This window comes from Pinus tabuliformis, chromosome 2_2, assembly GCF_031772625.1.
Source record: "Pinus tabuliformis cultivar Carrire ecotype Pingquan chromosome 2_2, CPIR1, whole genome shotgun sequence".
Classification (NCBI taxonomy): Eukaryota; Viridiplantae; Streptophyta; class Pinopsida; order Pinales; family Pinaceae; genus Pinus; species Pinus tabuliformis.
In genome coordinates, this window is record NC_142300.1 from 268710633 (window position 1) to 268737632 (window position 27000).

Below are 27000 nucleotides of genomic sequence, written 5' to 3' on the forward strand. Positions count from 1 at the left end.
CAAAGTTCCTGTACCAATGTGTTATTTATAGTTTTTCCAGCAAAACAAATTCACAAAGCAACATCAATAATCATCAACACCTACTCTAGCTTGACCCTCAAAATATGTTAAGCTACAAGGAGAAGCCTATAGGATTCCAATTTGAAGACTATGCATCAAGGAATATTATTAAAACTTCATCCGGTACTGGAAGACAGTCTCTTTTGTTCATCTGGTACTGGAAAGCAATTCTCGTATCCATTCGGTACTGGAAGGCAGTCTCATGTGTTCGTCCAGTATTGGAAAGCAATTTCCTGTGTGCATCTAGTACTAAAAATCTTTCATGTGTTAATCTGGTAATAGAGGTATGAGGTTGGTATTTTATTTTTTTCTATTAAAATTCATATTAATCATGTGATGAATATATAATTACCCTCATAAAATTTTATTACAATCAATTGTTAAACCCCTATCCTAATCCTATAGTACTCACCTTTATTCCCTTGTTTTTCTAAGAAAAAAATCCTTTTTATGATATGATTGAATGGGGTAATCATGAGTGTGATTGGGCGAATGCTAAGCATAATTCGAAGAAAATGTGTTATATCTTTAATGCCTCATGATAGTGATTCTACCTCCGTGGGTTATTTAAATGATAATTTTTACCACTACTCCATAACCATATGTCAAATGATTGTGATGAATGATCAATAGAACCTTGATATTAACCATCCCGTATCGATGTATTGGTCCAATCAACTACCATTTCTCCACCGTATCTAACCTGCACTTCAATAAAATTTTCATCATTAACCAAGATGAACGTCTAAATCAGCTCTGCATACAATGTATCACCATCATCCCATATGAGCTCGCCTAGTAATTCTGGAAACAATGTGACCGTTGCCATTCCCTTTCGAATTATAAATGCTCCTCTAGATGGCTTCGTCATCTAGATGAACATCATTTCTCTTTTGCTTAGCCTTTCGCCTTCAATTCACGAGCCCCCATTGGTTCATCCGGCATTCTATCAACCATTTCGGTACTCTTTTATCGCCCCATCCGATACTCGGTAATAGCATTTCCAGTACCCTATATCACCACTTCCGGTACTCTGTTATCATCTCCAATACTAAACCCTTCCCAAGTCCAAGACCCGCTCTTAAACCCGACATGGGGATAGATAGGCACGAACCAGGGTTCCAATTTTATCAAGAAACAGAGGAACATCAGACATGCAAAGAGAAATTCAAGCAAGTTGGCTGGATTCCGTTCCTAGAGAAGTTTAAGAGATATCATGAGGGTGTTTCTAACGCCTTCACTCAAAGTTATGTTGGCAAATATGTTCACCTAGGAGGTCTGCAGTTAGAGATCACAAAATCTACTATAGCGGAGGCTACAAGATTACCGGTTGTAGGGGAAAAATACTTCAAGGGTGTAAATATTAACAAGGAGTTGTAAGAAGGCTCCATTTTTGGAATTTTGAGGAATGGTTCAATACTTTTTTGCATGAGGACATGGAATGACTTAGGCATAGGGGAATGTGGAGTCTCCTTTCTGATGTTTCATACCCTATATTATCCTCTAATTTTGACCTACTTTACCTCGAAATCTACTCACCACTTGCCTACCTTTTTCAAAAACATGACTTTTAACATCCTTGTGTATATATGAGGTAATTTATATTTAAAGCTTGATTTTTATGTTTTCTTGTAGTAGAAATAGAATTATTTGATTTCTTATACTCTCTAATTAATTGGATTAGCTCACATAGATGTGCTCCTACTCATCTGGTACCAGTGCAGCGATCTGGTAGTCATGCTCCTATTCATCTGATACCAGTGCAGTGATCTGGTACTCATGCTCCTACTCATCCGGTACCAACATTAGCAATTTGGTACTCGGGTTCTCGTCCGATACTCATGTGCCCATCCGACACCTGATTAGTGGCTCGTGTTTTTGTCTACCATGTACCTGTGTTCACCATACTCGTGCATCCATTCGGCACCAACAACAACACTTGTGTGATTCTAGTACTTGCCCTCCAACACCTGTGTGATTTTGGTACTCGCATTCCAACACCTGTGTGATTCTGGTACCCGCATTCCAACACCTGTGTGATTCTGGTACCATATCTCATCTTCTAGGATTGGTGATTGAACAAATGGTCTTCGATGGGACCAAGGCAATTGTTCATCAAAGGCATCATCCCTACATAGTAAATCGAGATATGCTTCTTCCTCGTGCACTTCGTGTCATGAGGATGAAGTTGAATATGTAAACTAAGCTCAACTGCAATGATTTGATATTATCTTATGTAACCTTGGTTGTAACGACCATTTCTATATAAGAAAGGCCCTGTAGATGATAGCCAGTTGAAATGAGTTGGATAGAGACATAGCAAAAGAGAGAAAGATTCATACAATACTATTGTGCTATTGAACCATTCCGTTTTGTAATCTTTCTCTTTAAATTAATGATATGAAAAGCAATTGATAAATTCAATGTGTTAGTGGATTCCTTAGTTCTATAAATTATGTCAGCTTTCCACGATAGCTCGGCAAGAGCCCACCAAAACATCAAGGGAAGTTCTTATTAAAGTTATTAGGCATATAGTTTTGTTTATGTAGTGTTAAGTATTTGATGTGATTTCAATTATGTTTCATGTAAGTAATTTTTGAGTAACAGTTCATTAGTTTTTATGAATGCAAACTTTATTTCTTAAGCTGCACATTTAATTGTTGATTGTTATTTTAAAGAACAGGGAAGCTAAGATAAGAGATCTCACCATTCACCTACATGCGTTGTTAGTGAAGACTCTTGTCATACATTTCCTGTACTAGAATGCAAAGTTTCTTTCAAGACTAGTTCTGGTTGCTTGTTTAATGTTTGAATGTGGTGAATTGATTCTAGTGTAGTGATTGAGCTCAACTGCTATAGGAAAACAAAATTAGATCCATCTTTCTATTTGATGAGCCTGTAAATGGACAAACTTGTTATCCTAGCAAGAAACATTAGATTACATGCTTATTAAGATTTTATTTCTAAGTTTCGCTTTCAAATTGTGTGAGGAAGTATTGGTTTTGAATGCGTTCTATCTAAGCTATACTCATCGACATAGGAACTTACTTGTTATCGACACATATAGTGCATCAACTCTACTGCTTATGACTCCCTGGTTGACAATTTAAATTATGGCGATATATCCTTCATATAATTGCCCCTATAATAATTCTCATGGTCTTGGTATTCGTCAATTAAAAATTCTATAAGAATAGTTTGTTTGGGTTTTCCTATCAAAGAGAGAGGTTTTGGCCCTCGCTGACAACCTATACACTGTGTCTCTTGTCTTTGTATTGTTCATGAGTTGGTAATTGTCTTGATGAAAATAACACAATAATAACACAAGAAGAGAAGATCATAATCAAGAAGTAAAAAGACACTCACAAGCAATTATCAATAAAAATCACCTATCACTTGATGCCCTAGATTTCTCAACACCTCACACCCCTATTTATCCACATTTCACTTCTTGAAAGATCAAATGAATTTTACTAAATTTACTTCCTCTCAACCATGTGAATCCTCTTAATTGATCATCCTTTCTTTGAACACCTTCCTTTGCTTTTTGATCATTGTCACATCAATGACATCAAAGCAAGTTCTTATATTCATGACACCTAAGTAATAAATTTTGTTTTAAAGTAGCTTTAAGAACATTCAAGTTTATATTTGCAGCTAGTCCCTTTAGATTAATATTCACACATATATCGACCAAAGTGGCCAATGTAAAAGCCTTTAATTAGAATTTTGTATGTTATTTCTTGATTCATAATTTTTTTTTTTTTTTTTTTGCATATCAAACTTCCAATGGTCTATTTTGTATCTCTTTCATGATTGGATAACTATAAAATATTTTCTTTGAAATAAAATCTTATATACCACCTAGTGTTGCATAAAAACAAAATAACAAATTAGAAATCATCTTTAAGATTCTTATTTCAAGATATTGCTAAAAATGACCAACTATTAACTAGCTAGATTGATCTTTTGACTTATCCACCAAAGCTAATTTTCACCAAAATATTTAAACTTTTTAGGCTTAGAAAGATTAGTCATATTTACGTAAGGGCACATTCTTCTAAAATCAATACTTAGTATCAAGAACAATTTACCTTTTAATCATTTATTAATCTATTCTAATAAATTACATTAGATAACTAAAAATATGACTAACTAATAATGAAACATTAAAATAGTTAGTATGCTTAGCTAACACTTTAAATCTTTAAATATCACCCATAATGATAAGGAGACCATCAATACCCTTTTTAAACTTTAAATATTTGAATATCGCCCATAATGATAAGAAGACCATCAATATCCTTTTTAAACTTTAAATAACTAGCTATCATCATTTTTTTGACAATAATATTCATATTTCATTATGAAATATGCTATACATGTCTTATCAATCCATTGTTAATAACATGTGTTATCTATTCAAGTGCTTAAAAGAAAATTAATATCATTCCTTTGTCATTCCTAATGGAATTTTTATCAAAACTCAACAATTACAAAAGCCTCATAAATTACTTTCAACTTATTGATTTGCAATGCATTTTGATTACCTTCCAATAATAACTTTCATTAGCAATCCCCAAATAATTTTTTAAGTAACAGTTCATATAATTATTGTTTAAATGTTTTCATATTGTGTAGCATTTTGATATCATGATCAACTTTGTTTATTTTGTGATAACTTTCCTCACTTTTAATTCACATTTTTCTACCCTAAATATTATGAATACTTGTTAATGGTATTCATAAAAATATTAGTAATAGGAAATGTTTTCCCTAGCCAAATGCTAATTTATGCATTAAATATAAATATGTAGTTAGGAAGCATATATTTGCTTGCAGCATTTCCATGTAAATGTTTGTTATTTTGGAAATACAACATCATTTTCAACAGACACAAGAAAACACAAATATAAATACATATTTCAAGAGTGTTTCTAACTTTATAGATATTTTTTAAGAAATAGTCTATAACGCGACTTTTTGAAAGCCTTTCCGGCCGGTTTTTCCAGTCGAAATCCGGCAGGAATTTATTGGAATCGCAAGTTTGATAGCTAGTTTCTGCACAATGAAAGCGTCCCAAGGGTTTTCGAGGGTGCTGAATCCAAATATGCAGTTAAAAAACCATTTTAACTGCAACAAATCAAGATTTAACCTCAATTTCTTCCGCCGGATTCCGTCACCGGAATCTCCAAAAAGTCGCATTATAGACAACTCCTTAAATTTTTTAAGGTGTATAATAAAGTGGATCTTATGTATTTATTGCCACAAATAGATCTTATTGCCCTATAATCCTTTGTTATTCTAGAAAATACAAAAGCATACATAAACACAAAAAAATTAAAATAAAAACTATAAATATAAGCATTTTATGAATATCAAAAACATTATAAACATAATCTTCAAACAAAAATCTTAATAAAATGTCAATAGAAAATTCATATTTTATGAACCCATAAACTAACTCAACATAGTTATTTTGTACAAATTTATTTTTCAAAAAAATTCATATTTTATCAACCCATAAACTAACTCAACATAATTATTTTTGTACATAAGTTTTTTTCAAAATTAATTTTTAGAATAGATTTCCAACCACTTATAATGTCTGATTTTAAATTTATTTTTCAAAATTATTTCAGACTAGATTTCTTAATTATTTTTGTACATAACTTTAAATTAATTTTTAAACTAGATTTCCAACCAACTATAAAGTCCGATTTTAAATTTATTTTTCAAAGTTATTTTTTACACTGATTTCCAAGGAGCTATAAAGTCAGATTTTATTAGTCCATAAACTAGGCAAGATAATTATTCCTCCACTTAAATTTATTTTTTATTTTTTAACATTATTTCTTGAAGCTTTAATTTTTAAGAAAAAAGAGAAATGGTAAAATGACCTTAAACTTATTTTATATACCGAATAAAATGTATTTTTCAAAGTTAGCTTGGAGTTTGGATAAGGTTCCATTTAGGGAATAAAGAGAAACATGGTGAAATGCTTCTTTCTTTTTTCTTTCATTTTTTATTTAAATACTTTTGTTGGAATTATGCAACACACTCATGACAGTTTATTCTTAGTTATTCAGTCCTATACTACCTAATTTTTAGAAAAGCACTCTCGTTTATTCAGACACAATAACAAAGGACCAGACCAATTTTGTTGCACGAGTCATCATATCAAAGAAAATTAAAACTATTATAATAACCTGCCCAATTCATCATATGGAACAACATTAAAATTATATATCTACAGTCGTTAATACAATCTCATGGTACGTAAAATAGAATTGCAGTTACCCTCAACGTGACCTTTATAGCTAAATGTAAATTACACTATCAAAATTACTGGTGGGCAGTACATTTCAGAAGGGTATTAAGTGGAGACAAGCTTGATCTGTTAACAATTCTAAAACTTTAAGATGATCGTCCATAGATTGACCCTCCCCTCGTACAGCATGACTAGATTTCAAGGTGAAACTCCCCGGTCCCAATTCTTGAAGAAACGTACCAGTAAAAGCAAGAATTGATTCCAGCATATGTTCAAATGTTCCTGATTGGCAAACATCATAATGTTAAATCTTGTCAAGGATCAATAGCAATTAAGATCTGATCATGCATGTATTTGTACACATTATAATAGAGAGGTATTTATGTCATAGAAACAATTTCAGGATGCATAGATTTGCACAAATTATACGCGCATTCTACTTAGTAATGGGCCATTTTTTAAGGAGACATGTGAAAAAATGTACTGTAGATTACTGTCAGTGAGATTTATTTTCTTTGTTTGCATCCAGGGTTGAAACCCAAGCAACAAGCATATTCACACTGCAACCAATCAACCATTATGTCAGTAGGAGGCACCACTTCCTTGTGGCCACCCTTGTTGGTATATTGGAGGATAGAGCTTATATTTTGTTGTGGACCACATCTCTCTACCAATGTGGATTAATTTTTTGCATAGAGATATTTTATGTCATAAAACAAATCCAAGACAAATTTTAGGTGTATCCTACTTGGCAATAAACATTTTTTAAAATAAACACAATTTCCAAAAAAAAGGAAAAAAAAAAAAGATATAGAAAGAAGGATATGGTGTCCAAAGTGTGAGATTAGCAATGATCCCATGCATGATAGGAATTCAGAGTCCTCAGCACATAAAGTTAGTAGTGTGATATCCTTCAAGATGTAGATGTATGCATGTCCAAATGGAGAGCTGCTTCGAGTCACTAGCTCACACGTCCTGCGTTTAATCATCTGCAACAAACCAACCCAACTCAGATATACATCTCATAGGTGATATAGTATAATAGAAGCTATAAGAAAGTATGACCTTAGCATCTAAAAACTATATGTTTCACTTTTACCTGTAAATCATCATATTCTTTCCCACAGAAATCCATGCATAAAACTGACTTCATTTCGTGTGGAAGCTGAAATGGATCAGTTACCGCCTTAGGTCTGAAGATAAAAAGTTGGCTTTCTCCAACTACACCAAAGAAAATCAAGTTTAATGCAAAATTGTACATTTTGAGAGATGAAAACACAGCTAGTCATAAAATAGATGCAAGGGAGTTTCGAATGCTGCAAACTAAGTCAAAGACAAATTTTTCATTTTGATATTGAGCTGGTGGGGCAGGCCACATGCAGACACAGTGCCTGCAAGTGTGTCCAGTGTGTGTTCAAGAGAGAGACCTTCTCGTATGGCATGTGAAAGACCCCTAGGGACAAATTGTCGGATCAAATCGCTCTGTCCAATACAGATCCTTCCAAGCCACTCTGTATGAAGGCATCTGTGTGTTTCGTCAAAAACATAACTGAATTTCTTATGTGGAGGATTATGCTCATGGACAGGACTGCCAATGGACTGATGATGAACTCCCTCTTCATATGTAAGCCGTGCTTTGAACATGACATTCACAGATGGAAAGCAGGAAAAGGCTGTAAAATTCCTCAAGGGAACTTCTACTACAAATTTGTACAGCTTATCTTCCACATCAATTCTTCTCACAGTTGATGTGCTCCCTGCAATTTGTCCCTGAACTGTTGTAAGTAGCAGTGTCGCTCCATCCAGAATCAGTCCTCTGAAATAGAAGTACTCATTAACATTTTATAGTATTCATGGCCTCAACAGAAACTTTGAGTTACAAAGCACATTTTCAACTAAATTCTAGTGTTGCAATATAACACGAACCATTCTAAAACAAAAAATTCTTAATTTTTTCAAGTATAAAAAGTAGCTGTAATTCAATAATCAGCAACCACACCCATCTAGCATGGTTCAAAACATTAATACTCATACCTGCCTTTGGCCATCTAGATTTGATCCCAATATATGCTGCCTAGAGGAATTAGCACATCCACAAAAACAGCTGTATTGCATTTTATCTTAGACCAATATCAAACCTACCATTCTTTATGACTCCAAGGTTTGGGAGCCTAGTCTGACTTCAGTTCATTGAACATGTGTTGAGAGAGTTCAATCTATCATTCTCAAGCCTATGGTCCATTGTAAATGGACTTTTCCGTAGGTCACTGTTCAAGCTGAGTTTGGGCCCCATGCTTTATGCCTTGATAAACACTTTAAACCTTGTCTTTTTCCTTCATAGGATATGCATTATAATATGAACCATTTTAAAACAAAGAATTTGTACTTTTTTCAATTATACAATAGCAGAAATTTAATAGTAAGCAACCATACCCATCTAGCATGCTTCGAAAAAGTAACACTCTTGCCTGATTTTGGCCATCTAGATTTGATCCAAATGGACACTGCCTAGTGGAATAACTGTTAGTGCATCCGCAGAAACAGCTAAATTGCATTTTACCTTAGACCAAAAACAAACCTACCATTCTTTTTGACACCAAGATTTGGGGCCTAGACCGGCTTCAGCTTATTGAGCATGTTTGGAGAGAGTTCAATATATCATTCTCCAGCCTACGATCCATTGTAGATGGACTGTTCTGCAGGCCATTGTTCAAGCTGAGTTTGGGCTCTGTTACCCACCAAAAGGTGGTAACCCCTAGGAGAACTTTTTTCTCCTCAGCCATCCAGCAGACCTATATGATCATCAAATAACATTATGCCAGTATCCTCCACGTATTACTCTGGTCAGATTTCTCTCCCATCCGGTTTTCCTACTTGAAGGAAGGTGGGTCATCCATTGGCAGGTACTTTAATCATTTTTGCAATCATGTTTTCTCAAATAATGTTATGGGCATACTAATATGGATCACAGGGAAAAACTGGATAATTGACTGATCTCGATTGTATTCTTGTTTCCTTACTTCCCCTGGGAGACTAGTCTTTGACTCTAGTCCAATGGGACCTCCTCTAAGGCCTCGGGGTTTAGGAAGGGCACTACTAGGGATTTGGGAAGCACTGATTAATGTAGCATGTCCAAGGTAATCGATACTTACCACTCTCCATTTTTCCTTTTTATCCATCTCCATTCTTCGGGCTAGTGATAATTGCTCATTGGGATTGGCACCTTTCATTCACATTCTTGAGTCAGGGCTTAGAAACATGGCCCTGAAGGTTGATGCAGCTAAAATAAAGATAAAAGCACAGAAAGCCATAATAAAAAAAAAATGTAAAATGTAAAAGATGGCTGGGACATTATTTAACTCGTGGGCAAAAGCCTAGCATGAGCTCTACCCCTCTCACTAGCCCTCGCCTAGTTCCGCAAGCATTTGGTGCTTCATTTAAAGAACGAAACTCTTGAAAGTCCCAACCCAGATGAACAATAAATTGCAAAATTCACAAATAAAGACAAATCATGAAAAGTAAAAGGTGTGAAAATTCCAAACTGGGACCCCATTGCAGCAACTGGAAATTATTCTCCTAATTGTTAATTTAATTTAATAATTTATTTACTATTTGCTACAGTGAATACTGAATAAATCACACTGCAACCTACACAAATAAAACTGTGGAAAAATAAACACTAGAAGAAATGCTAGCACACACATAAAACAATAGTTATTTTTGGACAAAAGTTCTCGGAAAAACCCAACTTGGGAAAACCAGTGCAGCAACTGAGTTTTTATTATTAAGCAACAATGAAATAATCTAAGTACAATTGGATGCCGAAACTAGCAATCCTACAGAGAAATGCTGGCAAGAAAAACCTAGTGAGGAAATTTCCTCACTCCACAGGCAAATCCGGGCTCTGACCTTGGCTCCAGGTGAGTCATCCAAACAAGCTCTATGCAGCTACTGCGTCACACTAGCGCAATCCCTTCTGCACTCAGTTCGAACCAGCATCTCCTCAAGCCGTCTGGTCTTCTGCTGTTTGGGAAAATGTCTCTCCTGGCCTCCAGAACCTCTGTCTAGCTTTTGGCACTGAAACTCGTCTTTCCCCAGCGAAATCGAAACTGCCTCTAGAGGCTACTGCGCTGCCCCAACGTCAGCCTCATTGTGGCTCTTCTGCCTCTCTGCAAATGCACTCACCGGATCTGGAAACCTTCCTCCGGCTTCACTATCTCTGCCCCTCTCTCACTGCTTAGATCTCACTTGCTCTCTCTTCAACAATTGACTGCTGCTACTCTGGAAATCGATCTACTCATGAAATCAAATTGCTCAAGTGTCTTTTCCATCACCACATCGACCTCCTCTTATAATCCTCTATTGGAGCACCAACGACCAAGATTAAAACATAATCGATGCCTAGGATCATCTTGGAGTTGATCCGTGTGATTTTCTAGATCTGTCACCTGAGTCTTTGATTGCTGCTAGTATTTGCACTGTCACTAAAGAATTTGCGTTGTTGCCAACTCTGCACTGCGCTCCCCAACATTTAACTACTACTAGTCTCTGCAACTGTCACTCTGGCATCTGATTGCATCAACTGTCACTAATACATCTTGCTACTAAATACTATGGACCCTGTAGCAAGGTATTGATCCATGAGGTGGACTCCTCAAGGATCTTGCCCAACTATAGTGCTCTGAGGCTACAACACCAAGTCACTCCACCTCACTCCTAGAGGTATATCAGCAAACATGGCGAAGTCTTCCTGCAGCCTAGAGGATAGCCAATCGATCATTGCTAAAGCAGCCTGCTGGTCCTGCTTCTCCTCCTTGTCTTTCTTCTTGAGAGGACACTGGGTACTGTAGTGACTGAGCTCACCACATCTAAAGCACTTGACCTTTGACAGGTCCCTTTTCTTCCTCCTCTGCTCCCACTGTCCCTGATTGGGACATGTAATGACCCACCTATGGCTATAAATAAAATACAAGTATTAGCATACATACGAGACCTCCATACGATAGCTACATATGCATGGACCCGTATGTAACGCACTATATATATGATAAACCCTCAAACGAACATAGAATGTTAGTTTTAATGTTGAATTTTAATTTGTAAATTAAAATTTAAGAAATTAATAAAATTAATTAATTAAAATTATAAATTAGATTAATTCATTAAAATAATAAATAAACTTTATCAAATCAAATTACATATTTGAATAAAATCACCAAATCAAATAATATTTTGCTTTGTAAAATTAACATGTATCAAAATTTGGACACAGAGATGGTGGGAGGCGGTGAACGGAGACTTAAAAGAAGGAAGGTTATCTTGAGAGAAGGGGGGAGAAATGAATGATCAGAGGGCGATTGGAGGAAGTACAGTTGAGAGGAGGAAAAGTTGTAATAAGAAGTTATCAACAGCAAGGACTGAGCCTTGTTTGTTCTGAAGTTTTTGGGCATGGGGGGAAACAAATTGTAGCAATTGAGAAGCATTTTGGACTGAGTACCTAGGTTGTACTTAGTTTGGCTGGGAGGTTATGGTCTTTTGGTAACAGGAGCGAGAGCTGGAGTAATTCTGAAGCCTCTTCATCCGCAGGAACCTAGGTAGGTACTTCTCATCAAATCAATTAATTTGATATATGAATTTTTGTTAAATCTTAAAGCAGGTTCATGAAGAGTTCATATTCTGTTTAGGCTTAATATCTGGTTAAGTTATTTTTTAAGCATTACAAGACCCTTCAATGCTCCTTCACCTGCTTCGATTCACTGCTATTGCCACTGATGGAGCTCTTCAATAGAGCTCATCTCAACATCTTCTGTTGCAAATCAGCCCACATCCTGTCCCACCTTGGCAAGGTATCTCCACCCAAGATACTTTGGACGAATACTTGCCACTCCTTGGAAACACTGTTTAGAGCTAATCTCACAAGCTTTGTGGGTTGAGGTGCTGCCCCAACAACTGACAACTGATCTCAGACCTCTTGAATCTAGGTGAGGAAGGAGTCTATGCCTTCCCCTTTCTACATCCTAATGAGCTTCAGCTTCTCCTCTAATTACATCTTTCGCTGCTCGGAAGTACCCTAGTATAGCGTGGAGAGAGTATCCCGCATCTCTTTGGCTGTATCTTTGCCAGCTATGTGAGAAACAACATGATCCCTGACACCGTCTAGGATCAACCCCTTCGCCCGTGCCATCTCCTTACTGTACTCCTTCAGATGATCTAGGTCTTGGGAACTACTCACACTGTGTTTATATACATCTTCAGGCCAAACTCATCCAGAAGGAAGGACATCCTTGCCTTCTAGATGACATAGTCGGAAGCTCCATCCAACGTGTCCTGATCACGAAGCCCAGTTGTGGCCATTTCAACAAATGTCGAAAATCTCCTCTTTTCTTGCTGCTCAGTTGTTGCTTAGTTATTCACACTCCCTTATGGAGTGAGAAAATATGCTCACAACGACTACTGATCTGCAAAGAAAAAAGTGAACTTCTTGAGACTAGAAGTTCCTTGAGGAAAATTTTCCCTCAATGCATGCTCTTCTTCCTTCCACTCGACGCTGGCTCTACTCTAGCAAACAACTGCAAAACCACTGCATCCAGCTAGAGATATGCTCCATGAAAAAAACTAAGTTGCTCCCTCTGCCTCTGGAATCACTTGATTTGGAGAGATCGAATGTTTATGCCCCTCACTCAAAAAAATCGAATCTCCTCAAGTAACTCGGCCTCTTGGCAGAGTGACTGTGCTACCCCTGGGAATTTCGACCTGCTGCCCACAATGAGTAGCAAAATTCCTTCTCTCTTCGCCTCTAAGCTCTCCGACTGATCAACTATGCTCTGATACCATGTGAAAATTCCAAATTGGAATCCTATTGCAGCAACTGGAAATTATTCTCCTAATTGTTAATTTAATTTAACAATTTATTTACTGTTTGCTACAACAAACACTGAATAAATCACATTGCAACCTACACAAATAAAACTGTGGAAGAATAAATGCTAGAAAAAATACTAGCACGCACACATAAAATAACACAGTGATTTTTGGACAAAAGTCCCCGGAAAAACCCAACTTGGGAAAATCGGTGCAACAACTGAGGGTTTTATTATTAAGCAGTAGTGAAATACTCTGAGTACAACTAGATGCCGAAACTAGCAATCCTACAGAGAAATATTGGCAAGAAAAATCTAGTGAAGAAATTTCATCACTCCAAAAGCAAATCCGAACTCTAACCTCAACTCTAGGTGAGCCATCCAAACTAGCTCTGCACAACTACTGCGTCACACTAGCGCAGTCCCTTCTGCACTTAGTTCGAACCAACTTCTCTTCAAGCTGTCTGGTCTGCTGCTACCTGGGAAAATGTCTCTCCCAACCTCCAGAGCCTCTGTCCAACTTCTGGCACTGAACTCGTCTTTCCCCAACAGGATCAAAACCGCCTCTAGAGGCTTCTGCACTATCCCAACGTCAGCCTCACTATGGCTCTTCTACCTCTCTGCAAATGCACTCACCCGATCTGGAAACCTTCCTTCAACTTCACTATCTCTGTGTGAAAATTCCTAGATCTAACAATCTCTGGAATCCTACTACAACCAGCTGAATCTACTTCACCTAGATCATAAATTACGTTACAAACTTATTTCAAATTTCTTCTTGAAATATTGAAGCAAATAATTGAAGCAACCTACACCAAATTAAATATGATCCTGAAACATAGAAACTGAGCAATGAAATATGAACACATAGGACACCGTTATTTTTGGACAAATGTCGCCAGAGAAACCAAATGTGGCAAAACTGGTGCAACATCTCTGAGGGTTTATTATTATTAAGCAGTAGCAAATTTTGAATACATCTTTGAATACCTCACAGGGTTATTCAGTTACAGAGAGAAATACTGGTAGAAAGAATTGTGAGGTTACCTCACACTATCATTGGAAATCCTAGCTGATCCAACCCCAAACTGATTTCCCCCAGCTTTCCTCGCTGCCTCTGTGCAATATTTGCGTCAACCCAACGTTAATCTCTCTGGGGACTGCGTCACTCCTCTAGCTGGTCGATTTGCTGCCTAGGAGATTCAATTTCTGCTTCCCGGTCTCACACCCCAACATTCGGCTTCTGAAACTTGAATTCCCTCTGCAAATTTTAGACTCCTCACTTGCTTCTACATGGCTTTGCGTCAGGCCCTCTGGCTTAGCACTACCTCTGTTGATGGTTCTCTGGCTAAGAAAATCACTCTCTCCCCGGGAGCTATCCCTGTCCCTCTGTTGCAAGAAATCTCCTCAATCAAATTTTCCACCTAAGAACTATTAATCTAGGTTGTCATTGATGTCAATATGGCAATATTTTGGACAGTAAACAATGATTTGAAACCAAGTAGAGCAGATCCATGAAGCAACAGGAGTATGTCAATATGGCAATATTCTAGGATACTAAATGATGATATGAAGCCAAGGAGAAGCAGAGAAGATCCGTGAAGAAACAGGAGCAAGAAGCCAAGGAGCAAAGCCATGAGGAGAAGCCAGAGGAAAGCCAAGCCAGCCAAGCCATGAGTATTGCGGAGTATCAGAGGAGTTAACAGAGGAGCCATATCAGAACAGAGAATATTGGAAGTCACAGAAGCTATCAAGAGAAGCATATTGGAAGAGTTCATCGGAAACAGGTTATCGGAAGCCATCATGAAGCCAAAGCGTAAGAGGAAGAGGTCATTCGAAGCAAAGAGGTCATTAGCTGTTGTGTGCAGGCAGAATTCAACGAAACACAGAGAGATGAATCATAATGGCTCTTTGAATCCAGTTGAAGAATCAGAGTGAAGCTTAGAGAGAATCAACGATGTATGAATTCGCAGAAGGTTGGCTCAGAGAGAGTTGAGTAGAGGAAAAGTGAAAGGCCGAAACCCTGAAGAAAACCCAAAACCACAGGAAAAACACTGAAGAAATGAATCAAAGTCAAAGTGAGGAGACAGATGAAGATTGAACGCATAGGAACCATTGGATCTTGGAGATCAACAGACGAGATTGTTTGTAATGAGCGGCCAGGATTAAGTCGCACAGCGTAAAGTCAAAGATATGAACGACGGAGATTAATTTAAATATTAGCAGATGAGGAAATCGGAGGAGCCGCGCAGCCGTCGATGGTAGAAGATCTACGCTCATCGGGCGCTAAATAGCTCAGGCGTTAGTCAAAGAGAAAGGCGGGTTTATAAACGGAAATGGTTTATCGGGTTGAAAATAAGCGGTAAGTGGTAATAGGAGGGAGTCACCCAGTTCCATTAAGCAATTGACACGTCGCACGTCGGAGGAGAGAGGAAACCACTTTATCGGGCGGGTAATCCTCGTGCATGTAGCTCACCCGATATCGTTGTCGAGCGTTGGATCAAATGCAGTGTTGATTGACGGCGAAGGATCAATGGACGGTTTTTGGGTTGATCGGGTTAAGTTGGGACCGTTAGATCTGGAGAGAAGAGATCTACGGCGCAGCAAGCTTCCGATGGATTGTGTTGATCGGATCGAGTGTTGATCATCGGATCTAATACAGATGAAATCTACGGTGGAGAATGAACTCGATAAAGTTAAACCTCAAGAACTATGTCCGAGCGGGTTACATCATCACCATTGTAATACGCCCTAATGCTATATTGTGTCCGCCGTATAGGAGGTTATGCATCGCAAGTTATGAAGGGATGGTACACTATAAACTGCGATTGCGATATATATATATATATATATATATATATATCTATATATATATATCTATATATATATATATATATGGACCCGACAGGTATATTAACTTCTGTTTATTGTTATATCGCATCCGTCGCATATCGCAAGTCGTGAAGAACTATAACTATGTCAAAACGCCGATTGCGATATACTACGCGGACCCGATAGCTCCATAAAATATACCTTTATGTAATATTGCGTCCGGGTATCGGAGAAGTCACGCAAATCATAAGGTTGCCGCTGTCGGACCGTCGATTGCGATTGAGATAGTGGCGTGCCATGTGGGACCTCCCTGTTGGTACAAGCGTCTCCAATGAAATCCTCCGTAAATAATGATTGAGTCTATTGTATAAATATTAAAGAGAAAAAGGGGCCTCTCTGATATTTTTAAATATGCAACATTTCTTTGTAATTCGGCCTCTCTTCTGAATTTACATGTCCCGTGAGTATTGGAACGCTTGAATAAACAGAGGAAGCCATGGATCAGGAAGCCGAAGTGTCAAGTGAGCATAGATGGTCGAGCGAGCGTTGAGGAAGCCGAAGCTCAAGCAAGCAAGGAGGAAGCCAAAGGTCAGCATATCAGGGTTATATAATAGAGAAAAAAAGGTGGTTGTGGTTGGCGAACTGGAAGAAAGAAGGAAGTCGACAGTCCAGTAGGATAGAAAGAAGCTGAAGGTCCAATAGGACAGAAGGAAGACGAAGGTCCAGCCGGACAGGAGGCAGTCGAAGGACGAGCAACTCTGTTGATCGTGTTACCCTGTGAAAGACTCAGACCTGTGATGAATTAATCAGGTACATAATGCATACTGAAGAACAATTCTGTGATATAATAAATAAAGTTTCATTTGATATCGCTTGAAGGGAACAGTAGCCAGCACCAGTATTGAAGCATATGTGAATGTATTTCTGGGAAGTAAGAGATTGCAATAGCAAGAACAGTGCGCAGTAGTCACGCTGGAAGCATTCACCATGACAATGAGAACAGAGACTTGAAATAGAGAGTTGGTTGTTTGGCAGAGCTTAGTGCAACTAATAGTAGACTCACTAAAGCCGTGTGGAGACATTATTAGAGATCATGAGGGCTATTTGATATCATCATGAGATAACTTTTGTAGACTCTGACTGGACAGTTTGAAGAGTTGTAAAGACTTATTCATATGAAGACTGGTTGCCATTGATGCTGTAGCATGGAGACTATAGTGAAGCTGTAAATAGACAGAATTCAGTAAAGAAGAGTTTTGGGAGCAGAACATTACTATCAAACATACCTTGACAGCAGAGGGTTGGAGCCCTTGGGGTTGGTGCCTCAGAAGTTGGAAGGATTGGTGTCCTTGCAGTTGGTGCTCCTATATCCAAGGTTGGTGCCTTGACAGTAGATAGTTGGGGCCCTTGAGGTTTGTTAATTTTAGGTATGTTCTATGATAGAGCAATTTATTTTTAATTTTCACAATTAGCTCAATATTTTTTTCTGGATTAGCAATCACATTAGCGTTAAAGTAAACTGTAGATAGAACATAAATATAGATCGCAGAAGAGGACAAGAGGACACAAGATGTGGCGCTAGCCAGGAACAAACCCCAATGTGGGGAAACCCTTGTTCAATTCTTCTTTTATGTTCTTCAATAGTTCAGCAAAGAGAGAGAGAGATAGTACATTTACAACTGAAGTCAACACTTTGACTTCTCTAAATACGAGCATAGATCATCTCCTAGAATGATGATACATGAGATCAGTTGAAGACATTCTGCTTCAACTCATTCTCCAAGGTGACGGTCTCACCTATCATAGTGTTGCAGCTCGTACTCGTTGTTGCACCCGACACTGTGCTGCACCTAGTCACTGAGCTGCTCCCATCAACATGCTGCTCCTCATCATCATGTTGTCTTATTCATCATCATGCTGTCTCCATCATGTTGTACTTCATTGTCTCGGTGCTGCACCCAAAAATCTCTGAGTTGTTCTCATTCATCATTGATGTCACCTACATCATTTAGGTCCTTGATATAGTCAACAACTCAAGGACTGTAGTGATCCAAGAGAGTTTCCAGCACTGTCAATGATTAGTGCAACACCTAAAGTTCTCTACTGCTGGCTATGGCCTGCAGCCTAGCTCAGCAACAAGATAGGTTTACACATAGCACCCAAATATCTTGACCCTTGAACAGCGATGTGTCTTCCAATCTTATCCAGAGAGATCATTTTAGACAGACTTGATTGACCTTCTTTTTGAGGCTGCACCAGACCTTAGATCAGCCTTATTAGGCACAGTCAAATCCCACGTTGTCTAGGCTCCTTCTTGCTGTAGATTACAGGTCTTTATTTTGTTGTGGCTAGGTCTCTATAGACTGTGGATCAAAGCTTCTTTCGGACAAAAGATAGGAGCTCCTCTGGGCTATGGATCTGGCCTCTCTTTGCTGCGTTTAGGCCTCCTTTGAATGTGGTCATATTTCCCCACCATTGCAGCTAGATTTACTGTTGATAGGGCTCTCCTTCAACTGCAGTTATCTTCTTCTTTACAGCAGATTAGTGACCTTTAGATGACTGCGTCTTACTCTCCTCTAGGACTGAGTATAGGAGCCTTCTAGGACAGTGGATTGTAGCTCTCCTTAAACAGCGTATGAGAATCTAATTACTGTGTAATTAAGGACCTTCATGGACTGCGTATTGAGCCTCCCTTAGGGCATCTTATAGCTACATTTAGAACCTCCTTTCTCTGCGGAATTAAGTCTCTTCTAGACTGTGTATAAGTGCCTCCCCTTGCTGCATCAGATCATCATTGACTGCGGTCAAGGGCACCTTTAAATGCTACGCCTAGGGCACCCTTAAATGCTGCAAATAGAAGTTTCCTCTAGTTGCATATAGAACCCTTATTACTGTGGCTAGAGCATCATCTTTACTGCGGCTAGGGCATCATCTTTACGGCCAGCGTATACTGTTAGTGTCTCTCCTCCACCAAAACCCAAAGACGTGGAGAGGAGGAGATCACATGAAGAGTGTGTGTGTGTCAAATGACTTCAAGTCCTCTTCTATTTATACTAAAACGTAGAGGTTGAATAGACATGACTGTTGGGCTTTTGAGCCTACATAAGTTGCTAGCCGACTTGACAATTTGTCCATAATCAAAATAAATTCATATCTTCATAAATACTTATTGGAATCGGATGATCTTTAGATCAATCCTACACCTCTCAATGAGAGGGATCCAAGAAAAATATCAGCTGCCATAAATAAGATGACCCACATGGAGTTTGGCCCTAGTTGCCAATTTTAACACTCCCTCTCAACTAGGGAGAACTCCATCCGCTGATCCATATGTCCGACTGTACTATCTCTGCCATCAGTGCCTTGCTCTGCTCTGATCTGCTGAACCATGAAGAAGAAGAATTGATCGAGAATGTCTCATACCATTCTCTACTGACCCGAAGTTAGTTTCATCTAAAGAGAGTGTGTCATCCCTCTTACTGACCCGAAGTCAGTTTTATTAATCCCAGATCAATATCACAAGAGTGTCCCAAACCACTCATACTGATCCTAGATCAGTTTCATTGATCCCAGATCAATATCACAAGATAGCGTCTCAAACCACTCATACTGATCCCAGATCAATGGAGGTCATCCTAGCATAGGGAGTACGATAGATACAACGATGCGTCCATCGATAGAACTACTATGGTCCCTATCCTCATTTCCCTGCTCATTGATCAGATGAGAGGTACTTCCCATGAGTCCCAGACTGCATGGGTAGGATGCCTCGACAGGAGAACGAATCATCCTGTCCACAGGAGAATGAATCATCCTGTCAATGGATGCCACGGAGAACAAATCATCCTATCAGTGGATGCCATGGAGAACGAATCATCCTGTTCCACAGTCGCCACAGAGAACGAATCATCCTGGCCCATAGGAGAACGAATCATCTTGTTCCACAATCGCCACGGAGAATGAATCATCCTGGCCCAATGGAGAATGAATCATCCTATTCCACAGTCGCCACAGAGAATGAATCATCCTAGCCCACAGGAGAACGAATCATCCTGTTCCACAGTCGCCATGGAGAACGAATCATCCTGGCCCACAGGAGAACGAATCATCCTGTTCCAAGCGCACCACTAGGGGAGGGTGAGTCGCCCTATGGTCGTATGTTGCTCCAATAAGTACCCCAAGCCCCCCAGAGTTCCTAGAGCTCAATGCATGCAACATGCCGGACCCTTATAAGCAGGTCTCTCAACGATTCCAAGTCGTTCGGGAAAGTTACAAATTTGACCTTTCCCCCGGGTTTTGACAAAAAATGTTTGCAACCTGTACATCAGTTTCAATGTGATGGAGCCTCCCCGTTCATCGACTTAGCATATCCCAGATAAGGCAGTATCTGATGTCTATCTGTTGGAGCAATCATCGAATACGGGATTCCTCAATAATCGAATCCCACCTCTGGTTGTCACAAAGAATCACAGTGGTATTCATCATGTGTACAAACAGCTCACTTAAGAGCCTCTGCAACCATGCAGCTTCACACGAGATCATACTCATAGCTGTGTATTCGATCTCGGCGGTGCTTATAGCAACCGACTTCTGCTTCTTGCTCATCCATGATATCGAAGCAGAATCCAAAGAGAACCAGCACTGAGAAGTGCTCTAGTGATCCTCCACACTGCCTGCCTAGTCGACATTCAAATAATCATGAAGTTTCATATTTCCGGCAGTGTATCTCAATTCATGAGAGATTGTGCCCCGAAGATATCTTAGAAGATTCTTGGCACCAATCCAGTGAGACTCAACCAAATATGAGCTCACCATGCTAACTGCAAAACATATGTCCAGATAGAAGTTCACCAAGAACATCAACGCGAATGAGTTTATGAAACTCAGAGGCATTTCCCAAATCTGGTCCGACATCACTACCATATAACTTCTAAAAGTTAAGATCCTTGAGGTAGTCACAAGCTTGTAGTTTATCATTCCACATTCGAAATCCAACTCCCTCTTACTTCTGCAAATGAGAGGGTCTGCACCTGTCAAAAATAGGTCGTCCTCATAAGGTGCCGGTATGAGAGGTCTATCATCCACAACCTTCGGGGAATGGTTTGGATCGGTTTCACTCCTAGTGAATCTCAGCTTCATTTGACAGCTATCAATCCTCTCATACTATGCTTGGGGAGTTTTGCTTCAAGCCATAGAGGGTTTTCTTCCATCTGCATACGTGAGATTCCTAATCATCAATCTCAAACCCCTCGAGTTGTTCCACACCTGTGGACCTGCTACATGAGGGGAATGGTCCCCTTGTAAGATTTTCCTTTGGTACATCTCAGACATGTACTTTCATGCTCTTTTTGAATTCAGGCATCCCTGTCACCATCTGGCTCACAGACCTTCGGTGCTATGTGTCAATGGACATGGTCCTTAGTGGACTTCCTGCCACCCTGAAACCTTTGACTTCCATTGCTGAAATGGACACCAGGTTCTTCTTGCGGTCAGGTACATAAAAGAGATTCTGTAAATGAATTGAGTTACCCTCATTCAATTGAGGGATAACATTCCCTACACCCTTTCTGGGGTAGGTGGCATCGGCTCCAAGTATAATCCCATGATTGTTTCCATCTCTACCAAATTAGAGAGTGCACCCATCTATCCGATGAAATGCCTTGAAGCACTACAATCAATAAGCTAGATTCCCAAAGAATTTGAAGGAGAGGGCCAATACAAGATAACGCTTCTTTATCTTATTAGAAACAACATTTGATTCTTCATACTAGGGGTTCCTTGATTTCTTTGAAGAGTCGACCATTTCCTTGATGACCTGCATTACCTGTCATTCCTTTGATCATTGAGATGTCCCAGGAATGATTGTTATCTTCATCAAGAGATGTGTCTTTGCCATTCGGACACTCCTTCACATAATAGCCGAAATTATTGCAACCAAGGCATTCGCCTTTCCTTCCACTCTTAGATTTGAACTTCCTAATGAAGTGATCTTTAGGTAGGTCATCAAAAACTTCCGCTGCGCCATTTTGATAATATTCTCTACTTCGAGCCCACCCTTAGTGAAATTGAAGAGGGATGAGGAATCCACTAATCTTTTTGTACTTTCCCAACTGTCTTTAGTGATTGCTCTTTCACTCTTGCTTGGGCATTGTCTTCACCTCAGCTTCGATTCCATGTTAATTTTAGGTATGTTCTATGCTAGAGCAATTTATTTTTAATTTTCATAGTTAGCTCAATATCTTTTCCAGATTAGCAATCACATCAACATTAAAGAAAACTGCAGATAGAACATAAATATAGATCGCAGAAGACAAGCCAAGACAAGAGGACACAAGATGTGGCGCTAGCCAGGGACAAACCCCAATGTGGGGAGACCCTTGATCAATTCTTCTTTTATGTTCTTCAATAGTTCAGCACAGAGAGAGAGATAGTACATTTACAATTGAAGTCAACACTTTGACTTATCTAGATACGAGCATAGATCATCTCCTAGAATGATGATACATGAGATCAGTTGAGGACATTCTGCTTCAACTCATTCTCCAAGGTGACAGTCTCACCTATCAAAGTGTTGTAGCTCGTACTCATTGTTGCACCCGACACTGTGCTGCACCTAGTCACTAAGCTACTCCCATCATCATGTTGCTCCTCATCATCATGCTATCTTATTCATCATCATGCTGTCTCCATCATGTTGTACTTCTTTATCTCGGTGCTGCACCCAAATATCTCTGAGCTGTTCTCATTCATCATTGATGTCACCTACATCATTTAGGTCCTTGATATAGTCAACAACTCAAGGACTGTAGTGATCCAAGAGAGTTTCCAGCACTGTCAATGATTAGTGCAACACTTAAAGTTCTATGCTGCTGGCTATGGCCTGCGGCCTAGCTCAGCAACAAGATAGGTTTACAAACAGCACCCAAATATCTTGACCCTTGAACAGCAATGTGTCTTCCAATCTTATCCAGAGAGATCATTTTAGACAAACTTGATTGACCTTCTCTTTGAGGCTGCACCAGACCTTAGATCAGCTTGATTAAGCACAGTCAAATCCCACGTTGTCTAGGCTCCTTCTTGTTGTAGATTATAGGTCTTTATTTTGTTGTGGCTAGGTGTCTATAGACTGTGGATCAGAGCTTCTTTTGGACAGTAGATAGGAGCTCCTTTGGGCTATGGATCTGGCCTCTCTTTGCTGTGTTTAGGCCTCCTTTGAATGTGGTCAAATTTCCCCACCATTACGGCTAGATTTACTGTTGATAGGGCTCTCTGCAGTTATCTTCTTCTTTACAACGGATTACTGACCTTTAGATCACTGCGTCTTACTCTCCTCGAGCACTGAGTATAGGAGCCTTCTGGGACAGTGGATTGTAGCTCTCCTTAAACAGCGTATGAGAATCTAATTACTATGTAATTAAGCACCTTCATGGACTATGTATTGAGCCTCCCCTAGGGCATCTTATAGCTGCATTTAGAACCTCCTTTCTTTGCGGAATTAAGTCTCTTCTGGACTGCGTATAAGTGCCTCCCCTTGCTGCATCAAATCATCATTAACTGCGGTCAAGGGCACCTTTAAATGCTACGGCTAGGGCACCCTTAAATGCTGCGAATAGAAGTTTCCTCTAATTGCATATAGAACCCTTATTACTACGGCTAGAGCATCATCCTTACTACGGCTAGGGCATCATCTTTACTGCGGCTAGGGCATCATCTTTACTTAGGCCAGCGTATACTCTTAGTGTCTCTCCTCCACCAAAACCCAAAGACGTGGAGAGGAGGAGATCACATGAAGAGTGTGTGTGTGCCAAATGACTTCAAGTCCTCTTCTATTTATACTAAAACGTAGAGGTTGAATAGACATGAATGCAGGGCTTCTGAGCCTACATAAGTTGCTGGCTGACTTGACAATTTGTCCATAATCAAAATAAATTCATATCTTCATAAATACTTATCGAAATCGGATGATCTTTAGATCAATGCTACACCTCTCGATGAGAGGGATCCAAGAAAAATATCCGCTGCCATAAATAAGATGACCCACATGGAGTTTGGCCCTAATTGCCAATTTTAACAAGGTTGGTGCCTCAGAACTGGAAGGATTGGTGTCCTAGGAGTTGGTGCTCCTAAGTCCACGGTTAGTGCCTTGACAAAACAGAGTTGGTGCTTTGGAGGTTGGAGCCTCACAAAAGCCCAAGTTGGTGCTTGGCAACAAATTGGAACCATATATATATTGTATATATTTTATTGGAAAGATTATATTAATAAAAGCATTTATACTTGTTATTCATCTTGTGTTCTGAATATAAATGTTTTGACTGGAAAAAATAACAATTGAAAAGAAATATTGATTCACCCCCCCCAGTATTTCCAACAATTGGTATCAGAGCCAGTACCTTCATTCAAAGCCTAACAGCTTGAAGGTTGATCTTTAGAACACAAATGGCGAAGTCAAGAAAGAAAGTCTCCAATCCTCCTAAGGATGTGTCTCCCTCTACCACTAAAATAGAAGACAATCAATTTGAGGAGGCTCCATGGTTCAATGGGAACTTTAATATATGGGAAGCAAGAATGAGGAATTTCTTAAAGACTCAAGGCATTGAAATCTGGAAATCAGTGATTGTTGATAGCATGATGGATGGAGAATCCAAGGAGTATAATGAAAAAGAAATGAAGGCAATCTTGAATGGGCTACCTGATTCTATAAAGAACAATTTAGGAAAATGTTTGTCAGCAAAGGGTATATGGGACAAACTTCATGACCTTCACTCAAAAGGAGCATTGACCATGACCATCTGTCAAGAAGATGATGGAAATCAAAAGGAAAATCCAGAACCCATCGTAGAAGCTAAAAATGAGAATGATGACATGAAGGCTAAAGAAGACCTAGAAGATGAAGAGAATGAAAAATATTTTGTAGAAGATCTCCTCGCTCAACTTACAGCTGCCATGGAAGAGATTATCAATTTGAAAAAGGAAAACAAGGAACTTAAGAAGAAAGCACAAGGAGCTGAGAAGACAATGGAAACATTGGCAATCATAGAAGAACAGGTCGATGAAGCAGAAAAGGAGAGAAACACCAAGATATGTCAACTAAAAGCAAAGGATGAAGAAATATTCAAATTAAAATCTAACATCAATCTTCTCAAGGCTAAAACATGTAAAGCTACAAGGATCAAGGAAGAAATGGAGAGCAGTGTAGCAAAGGAAAATGAAGAAATCTTCAAAATGAAGTCAGATACCATCTCCCTTAAAATAGAAGCAATGAAGCTGCTCATATCAAGGAAGAAACTAAGAAACAACTTGCTAAGAAGAATAATGAGTGTGAAAGATTGGAAGAAGAGATTGTCTTCCTCAAGAAAAAAGTTGAAGGGATGAACAAAACCTTGAAGAGCTCTCAAGCCTTGGATGACATGCTCAGCCATCAAAGATGTCCATTTGATAAATCAAGTCTCGGGTATGCAGGTGAATCCTCAAACAAGAATGATAATGCTTCAAACAAAATGGATGTGAAGAAGCCAGAAAGAAATGGTGATGCTCCCAGTTTCAGCAAAGGCAAGGAGAAAAATCAAGGAAACAATCCTGCTCCAAGAAGAAATGTAGATAATGTCAAGGATGCTAGAAGCAATGGTTATCATCAAAGGATATCAAGATAGAAAGACTTCAGAAGTACATCAAGGAAATCTCCATCTCCCAAGTACCAAAGTTTATTTCTTGGTTATTGTTATTCTTGTACAAACTTTGGTCACATGGCAAAAGATTGTAAAGCATATCATAAAGATAGATGTTATGGTCTCTAATTATATCATAAAGATAGATATTATGGTCCCCAACAATCTCCAAGGAACAATTTTGCAGGAAGAAATGTAGAATGCTTCAAGTGTCATAACATTGGTCATATGGCACGTGATTGTAACTTAACTTGGGCTCTTACACAAGCTAGAACCATGAAAAAGAATAAAGTTACACAAGTATGGAGAAGGAAGCGAATACAATCCGAAAGTCCCTTGAACTCTCTAGCCAACAACACATGTTGTTGACCTGACATTCGACAATCTTAGCATTTGATCGGAAGACTCTGCCAAAAGAGATGATGCATACAATCAAGGGGAGCCTGTGATTCTTGATCATTATTGCAGAAGCATTGGAGTGAAGAATATCTAAGCATTGTTGAAGCCATGATAAAGTAGTTCTGAGACATGAAAAGGGGATAATGTGCTACTTGCAACAATCCTTCTATCTTGAGTAAAAAGAAGAGCACTATGACAGGGGGAGTAACAGACCCATGAAGATCTACTATTCATGAAGAAGAGTAGCAGTTCGACAGGGGCAGTCCTTGTGCACTCCTTTGCCATTGATGTCAAAGGGGGAGAGTAGAAGAATATTGCCACCAATAACAAAGGGGGAGATTGTTAATCTAGGTTGTCATTGATGTCAACATGGCAATATTCTAGACAGTAAACAATGATGCGAAGCCAAGTAGAGCAGATCCATGAAGCAACAGGAGTATGTCAATATGGAAATATTCTAGGATACTGAATGATGATATGAAGCCAAGGAGAAGCAGAGCAGATCCGTGAAGAAACAGGAGCAAGAAGCCAAGGAGCAAAGCCATGAGGAGAAGCCAGAGGAAAGCCAAACCAACCAAGCCATGAGCATTGCAGAGTATCAGAGGAGTTAACAGAGGAGCCATATCAGACCAGAGAATATCGGAAGTCCCAGAAGCTATCAAGAGAAGCATATCGGAAGAGTTCATCGGAAACAGGTTATCGGAAGCCATCATGAAGCCAAAGCGTAAGAGGAAGAGGTCATTGGAAGCAAAGAGGTCATTAGCTATTGTGTGCAAGCAGAATTCGGCAAAACACAAAGAGGAGAAGAAGAGACAGAGGAATCATAATGGGTCTTTGAATCCGGTTGAAGAATCAGAGTGAAGCTCAGAGAGAATCAGCGATGTATGAATTCGTAGAAGGCAGGCTCAGA

The 27000-nt window shown here is 39.1% G+C and overlaps 1 protein-coding gene across 2 annotated transcripts in view; it reads right to left on the reverse strand.

The window, feature by feature from the left end:
* Positions 1-6240: 6240 nt before the first annotated feature.
* LOC149192341 (uncharacterized) overlaps positions 6241-27000 on the reverse strand; it is a 376901-nt gene continuing 356141 nt past the window's right edge. Inside the window, exons 11-14 of one of the 2 annotated variants that reach the window (XM_089404553.1) lie at positions 7759-8147; positions 7431-7552; positions 7156-7320; positions 6241-6632 (exon numbers count right to left, since the gene is read on the reverse strand). In XM_089404553.1, the coding sequence (XP_089260679.1) occupies positions 6426-6632; positions 7156-7320; positions 7431-7552; positions 7759-8147 (883 nt within the window). In that variant the 3' untranslated portion in view covers positions 6241-6425. Of the gene's footprint in view, positions 6633-6825; positions 7321-7430; positions 7553-7758; positions 8148-27000 lie in introns of both variants that reach the window. The other variant, XR_016254347.1, reaches the window with a different exon arrangement.